The 7653-nt window shown below is 41.5% G+C and overlaps 1 protein-coding gene across 2 annotated transcripts in view; it reads left to right on the plus strand.

The window, feature by feature from the left end:
- LOC101860100 (thrombospondin type-1 domain-containing protein 4) overlaps window positions 1-7653 on the plus strand; it is a gene marked incomplete in the record, with an annotated part of 94874 nt that overhangs the window by 66143 nt on the left and 21078 nt on the right. For both annotated transcript variants that reach the window (XM_013082823.2, XM_013082824.2), the window contains 2 exon segments: window positions 5223-5392; window positions 7225-7566. In XM_013082823.2, coding sequence (XP_012938277.1) covers window positions 5223-5392; window positions 7225-7566 — 512 coding nt within the window.

A 7653-nucleotide genomic window follows, 5' to 3' on the forward strand; every position in this document is an offset into this window, starting at 1 on the left:
AGAGTAGGGGGGAGGGGAGTGATATAAAGGAGCGATGTGAGATACTTACCTCTGTTTTATTTTTCCTGTTCAGTATTTCTTCCGGTTCCTTCCCTTCTCCCTGTTCTCTAACTTCTCAGATTGTGCTACACTATGTCTTTCTCTTATTTCTGAGCTGTTAATCGTGAATCTCTATCTCTCTCTTTCTTTTTTCTATCTCTATCTGTCTATCTATCTATCTATCTATAAATCTCTATCTACCTATCTATCTATCTATCTATCTATCTATCTATCTATCTATCTATCTATCTATCTATCTATCTATCTATCTCTCTCTCTCTCTTCTCTCCCCTTGATTCTCTTTTCTCTCCTCCTTTCCCAAACTTTTCGTCTCCAGTGATGCGATATCCTCGTGCAATATGTTTTGTCATGGTGCTCAAGCCAACAGCATTGGATTACATTAAAAACGCCCTTTTCATTCATTCAGTTCTTTCTTCGTTCATACTTTCGCCCATCCATTTGTTCATGCCTTCACCCTTTTATGCAACAATTTATACACGCACCCGTCATCCATACAATTAAAACTTATTCATTCCTTCATTCACTCATCCACCCACTCGTCATTCGTTCTGTCGTTTACCTTGTCCAATTCCTCTTTAATGCAAAGTCCCGTACCATCGGCCCATAGCAGACATACCATCTGAGGAGATAATAATACAGCTGTCTCTCAGACATTGATGTCTATCCTCAGGCCTACAGAAATTGCCCCTAACACCCTCTCGTCTCTGTAACACGGCACAAGTGTTTACATAATGCCCATAGGACGTCCTATCGACTCGTGCGTTTTCGACTCGATTAGAATGGGGTGGACACGTGCCTAAATAGTCGAATCTACTTCATCGAGCCAGGGAAATACCAGGCGAAACGATTTAACTTGACTCAGCGAAATAGAAAGGAGCTTCTGTCTTAAATTATGCCTTGGTTTAACTCCCACGTTGTCGGCCGATCATCACGCATTCTATCTCATCATGTCCTCAAGTCTATTACCTTTCAGTGTCTATTAACAAAGGCGAAAGACGATCATGGTTTATCTAACACTCCATTGCTAAAACGAATAAAGATTCCAGTGCTTCAAACGTTTGCTGACCCAACGAACAACCTTTGACACTCAGTCCAAGAAAGATAGTTATTATGCTCAGTTATTTCCTATGAGCGACATCTAGTAGACAATGAAAAACATTTTCGACAGGACCCAAAGATTAACCATTTTACCCATTCTTTACAGAAATCGACAAGATCACTGAAAAAATCTTGCTAGAATTAGTATAGTCATTATAGAAATTCTCCAAAGCTAGCCAAGTGTACCCATGTAATTATTTAAGTACAATATATCCGACTGATCCAGACGCCACAGAATATTTTTCAAAAGCCGGCCTTTTTAGTCTACATCGTTGTACAAATTCCATAGAACAACAGAGTGATCGGATAAATGGGTACCCCGAATAGTGCACCCCGACATGGAGAAAGGAATTTCTATCGTTGGTTTCCTCCGGGTGAGAGACAGGTGATGAGGCATTCTTCGAAAGCCTTGACAGGTTGCAATTAGTGTCTACTGTCGACAGAGAGCTGCTCATCGCGCCAAAAAAGGCTGGTGAAGGACTGGTCACTGACTCCTTGGTCCTCGTTGCAAAGCCTGACCTCACAGCGATAAAAAAAAAGTCGGTCCCATATAAGGTACAGGGAAAGGGGGACGAAGATCCATGTAGTCCTAAGGTCAAGAGAGATTTGAGATGTGGTAGAATTGGGTTCAACTACAGATTAGTTGGGGGGGGGGTTGTTTTTGTTTTTTTAACAAATGATCATAAGCTAATGGCGTTGTTATTGTGAGGATGACCCTTGTGACTTCTGGAAATGTTATACGCCCCCCCCCCCCCCAAATCCCTTTCCCGACTTACTAAAATAAATAGATTTTAATGCAGGGCGGAATGTTTTCTTTGGCCTAGTTAGGGCTGACCTGGACGGAGTGGAATAATATATACTACCTCGAGAGAAAAATGGAGATAATGAATCAACATAATAGATTCCACACACGAGAATCAAATCCAGGTTTTCCACATACTAAGATTAAGGAGGCCCTAACCATTTCCTTAGGGACACCGGTCTAACCTCTGTTGTTATGCATTCATTTACATATTTGGTCAACGCTCCTTTTTTTAATCGGGTGGGGGGGGTGGGGTCGCTCCTAAAGAAGTCAGAATTTTTCTCGTTAGTTTAGCTTATCATGTTTGGAATGTTTTCCTTGCAGCCTGGTGGCCCCATATAAAAACTATTGAAAGCGTCCGGTAATTGTACAACAAGCGTCTTTGATCATTATCTAATTCGATGTTATGGGTTTGGAAATAACTGACCTTTAGACTTACACTGGTGTCGTGACTAATTCTCGCCTCTTTCATTGCGATCGTTGTCTGAGGCTGGGACAGTATGACCTCTCTTGCGGGGACTTCACGAATGAACATCGACCTAAACGGAACACAGAATCAGTAGGGCATCTGACCTACTCTGCACAACTATTAGCCATTAAACTCCTACATAGACTGCTGGCACAAATTAATGCCTCCCCCCCCCCCCTTTTCGACAATCAGCATAAATTAGAGCGTCCCTTCATACACACACACACAACTACCAACAAAGTAAAAACGCTCCCAGCGATGAGCTCCTTCTCGATTAATGAAATAACATTCAGGGTGTTTAAAATTGTGGCGTCGGTGGCCTAGTGGTCTGGCTACCGGACTCGTAATCGTGAGGTTGCGGGTTCGGGGGTTCGAGCCGCGGGCCCGACGTTGGGTCCTTGGGAACGGCACTTTACACGAATTTTCCCCACTTCACCCAGGTGAAAATGGGTACCCAGCTATAGACAGTGAAAGATCTTGTCAGTTTGTTAGTGTTTGAGCGCTTAAACAGCTGCTTGCACTGTATGCTTCCCGGGAAGCTGAGAATGTTTCTGAGTGTTCTAGGGTCTGCGGCGGTAATAATATGTGTAAAGCGCATAGAGCTTGCTTTCGGGTGGGAGCATGCGATATACAAATTCAATTTATTATTATTAAAATATTCCATTGCCTCCGGCGTGGCACTTTGTTCTGAAAATGAAGCGTTATCGAGCTTAATAGAATACCATTCCATTTGTGTATCATGAACACAAGATTATTCGCATAGTTTTTCTAAGTCTTTTCGCTGCCTGACATTTGCTTGGAGCACAATGGTCAACAAACGACTGACAAATTAAGTACACGTAATGTGCCTTCCCTTTTTTTCTCAAAACAAGACCAAGCACTCTGGGTAAAGCAAACTCAGACCACCCTTTCGGAACGTATTTGACCAAATATACACATCAGGGGTCTACACCCTCCTGTGGGTCACATTTTTGGCCGCCATGATGTCATGAGGATAAGACACTTTAACGAACGAGGTCTAAATTAATCCTCACCTCAACAGCAGAGACATTTCGCTACCTTAGAATTACTAAGTTCAATCTGACATTTTTGGCCGTTTTGAGTTTCAAAGACTATGAGCTCTATCAAAATCGTAAGATTATTCGGAGCCGTTAACAAGATCTTCAAAGCATAACTTCTGAAAGAGCTTGACATGTGACGCTGAACATTTTAAAGTCAAATTTTCAAAACTAGGTACCGTACTGAGCAGATCGAACTTTGTAAATCTAGGGTAGCAATTTCTTAACTCACAAGTCATAGCAATTATATTCTGAATACAGCAAAGGGCTTATATAGAAACATTTAACACAATATATAATATGTATCTAACTGCACAAAGACAGAAACGTAAAAAAAATGTGGAAGAGAAAGGTCTTTACCCGTAGTTTGTCCTTACTTGCGGACGATCGAGCAATTCCTGGCTTGTAATCAAGGCGGGCGGCCACCAAGCTTGGGTATGCAGAGAATCTTGACACCGGCAGCGCAAGAGATCACCCAGACATATCATTATGGGGGAGCACCAGGTCAACTGGACGCTCGGGTGTGCACTTGGATATGAGATCCACACGTGGTAGTAATTCGGGCGTTGAAACGACCAGAGGGTCGGAATTTTTCTCTTCCGCCTTGGAATAGAATAGTTGTCCTTCCTCTCAGCTTGGGGCCCCAAAAATAAATTGAAGTGACCCCGTCTCTCTCTCTCTCTCTCTCTCTCTCTCTCTCTCTCTCTCTCTCTCTCTCTCTCTCTCTCTCTCTCTCTCTCTCTCTCTCTCTCTCTCTCTCTCTGAGAGAGAGAGAGAGAGAGAGAGAGAGAGAGAGAGAGAGAGAGAGAGACAGAGAGAGAGAGAGAGAGAGAGAGAGAGAGAGAGAGAGAGAGAGAGAGAGAGAGAGAGAGAGAGAGAGAGAGAGAGAGAGACACACACACACACACTGTAGCGTGTACAGTACATGCGCTCAAATTCAAACTCACAAACTGTGTGCCAGTTTCTTAGCTGATGTAAGCTATATCTTAAGAGGGACGTTCTCCAAAAGTACAAGTTCAACTAGCCATAATGGCATCAGCTCTGACAATCAAGTTAGTCTGAGCACGAATTATGTCAAACGTCAAATGATGGAGTTGACTTTGAGGTCTGATGCAGTAACGAAACTGCAACAACCCCTGTATGACTTGCGCCTTTGGTTTTTTGTGGTTTTTGGATTGGTTGGGTTTTTTTCGGGGAGGGGGGAGTTGTTTGTTTGTTTGTTTGTTTGTTTGTTGCTTTTTACAGTTTTTATTTTTACCTTGTCTCTTTCGCTATCATGATACTACATCATGACAAATAGCAGAGGCAAAAGCTGTTCGCTGTGTGTGTTTTTTCTAAGAACCCTTTGTTGAAAGGAACAAAAGTTTAAATGGTTGAGGAGTTCAATATATATTACAATTACGTAGGGGAGGTTCCAGCTTTATTTATCTGACGCCTATTTCATACCAAATGCGACAACCCTTTCCGATGATGCTAATTGGATGCAGCATAAACCGATAAAATAGAACGTTCGTGAAAGTCGAAACGAACTAAATCAAAGCGGTGGATATTTAGAAATATATGGATAAAAAATGTCTCCCTCTTTTTACAAATTCTGCCTAACTGGAAAAGAGTCCCCTCCCCCCCCACCCCCCCCCCCCCACCCCCATCCTTACTAACAGAAAAAGCCTATGCGATATTTTCACAATCATAAATAAAAATGTATGTTTGTTTCGTATTTTATGTGTATTTCCAGCTGTGAAGACGAGCCGAAACCAAGGTATCCTCAACAGCTACTGGGGTCTGGCGTCTCCAGGCCAGTACTACGGGGCTGGCTCTCGATTCTCGTATGACAGAAATTCCGGTTCCTGCAAAGGTTCCTGTATCTTCTCCGAAGGCCCAACGACAGAGAAAATCGTCGTCCAGGTAGGAGATTACATAAGTTTTCTTTCTCCTTAATCTTTGAGTTAGCTAGATTATTAGTACCGCACTGGATTGGGATGCGAACGACCATGGTTCGAATCCCCATGGGGACATTCTTGACCTTTGGTTTCCTGCACGATGATCGGAAAAAGAACATGAGAATGTTCAGTGGCAGTAAAAAAAAAAAGTTAAATGGTCACAGAAATGAAAGCACATGTAGTTACGAAACATCCCAATAAAAACGAATGCGATTAAAGACAACGTTGCTATGTTTGTGTTTCTGCCACACATTAGAGAGCAACGCTAATAATTCCCCAATTCAGTTGCTTGAATTCGGAGAAGATGTTGTAGTCATGGCTGTAGAGCAATTTTCTCACGGATCAGTATGTTAGCATGAGTTATTTCCTTTAAAGCTGTTCTATCTCGAAAAGCTAACAGCCCCTTCTGTTTTTTTGTTACGATTCTGTGGCCAGACACTGTAAAAGCATCCTGTTCAAGGGAATGCCACCTCTCACAATAGCCGAAGATTTATTATATTATTATTTGAGGGGTTGGTTCTTACCCATTTCAACACAGAGGTTATTGTAAAAATAAATCAACGCCCACCTTCTATAACAGCCAGCCTTAAAGGTGGGAGGCCTTGAAAAGTCCCTAGACAATCAAAGTACAATAATATTATTCTTTTGGTGATTCAAATCAGGGTTGACCTCTCTACTATCCATTATAGCTCCAAGGGAGTGAACTGGTGAGAGGTAGAGTTTGATATGAACAGCGGTAGTTATTGAATGCTGAGAAGGAATATTGACAAAACGAACTGAAAGATTTGTAAAAAAGAAGAAATACCCGAAAAGCCTTCAAACCATATACTCTGATCCTGAGAATGCTCCCAACTTTGAGCGTTATTATAATGTTACCTCTGTTAGAGAAAAAAAATTAGAATTTAAGTTTTTACGATCAAGAGAGCTTATAACTTTTTAAAGTACGGCAGCAAGAGGAAAAAAAGAACGGGGAAATTGTTATGGGGCACAAGGTACAGCTGAAGAGAAAATTTTTGTTTGGGCTCTAAATTAAGTATACTTGGATTCCCAATAAGCAATATGGGTCTAGAAACAGAAACACACTATCCCTATATGATTTGAATGTCAATTTTTTTAAATTCTTTAGTTGCAAAGGGTTCGACAGACCAAAATTCGCGCAAATTCTATGCAAAGGTTGAATTGATACAGCCTTGATATTTTGACACAATGTTTCTGAATATAAAGCCAACAATGTACTAAAGATTTACTTTCCTAAGTCTCATAATTCTCTTGTAACTGCCCTTTTAGTGTAATATACGATACTCGGACAAACAATTGATCACAAATCAGAGTGATACTGGCAATCTTGTTTGCACTGACAGAAAACTTATTACAATATCACAATAATCTTTTAGTACGTTGCAAACATATTATCTAGAAACGGTCATGCAAAGTGGGATTGAGCTGTGACATGTGCTTTCAGAAATATCTCTGCAAAGGTGACCCACCCCCTAAGAAAATAACAGTTTTGGGAAAACTGAAAAAAACCCACGAATTCATAGTGGTCTATTTCAACACAATGTTCAAGAACATGGCATGTGTGAGCACTTTATAGATGTTTTAGACACTTGAAAATATTTCCAATCGATATAGCAGATGTTGCTCTACTAAAATAGTCCAAAATCCAAAAATCGAAATCGGTTTTGGATACCAAAATCGACTTTTTCTGGCTGTTGGCTACTGCCGTGGTGTACTTATTTATTATGATTTTCTTCACAACAATTTTGATTTCATTCACGCTTCCTTTTTATTTTCCAGATTTTGTACTACGACAAGAACCCAGGCATAGCCTATGAATTCATTTTACCTAACCACGTTCCGTTTACGCCTTTTGATGGGACATATTCAAAGCAAAACGCACCAGCACCATTGAAAACTGCGTCGTCTTCGTCATCTGTGTCATCGCCAAAGTCTTCTGCGCCCTTGACGTCTTCCTCCTCGAGATCTTCCTCGTCGTCTTCGTCGTCTTCTTCGGCTTCCACTCCCCAGCATCATCGTCGCCATGGTTCTCAGCGCCGTTATAATCGCCACTACCGAAACAGGCCACGTACCATCAGGAGGGAGGAGAAGTTTGAAGGCGAGCACTACACAGGCTCACAGGTTGGTTATTTAATTTCATTTCATTTCATGTCATACATCTCTCTCTCTCTCTCTCTCTCTCTCTCTCTCTCTCTCTCTCTCTCTCTC

Source organism: Aplysia californica, unplaced genomic scaffold, assembly GCF_000002075.1.
Source record: "Aplysia californica isolate F4 #8 unplaced genomic scaffold, AplCal3.0 scaffold00195, whole genome shotgun sequence".
Lineage (NCBI taxonomy): Eukaryota > Metazoa > Mollusca > Gastropoda > Aplysiida > Aplysiidae > Aplysia > Aplysia californica.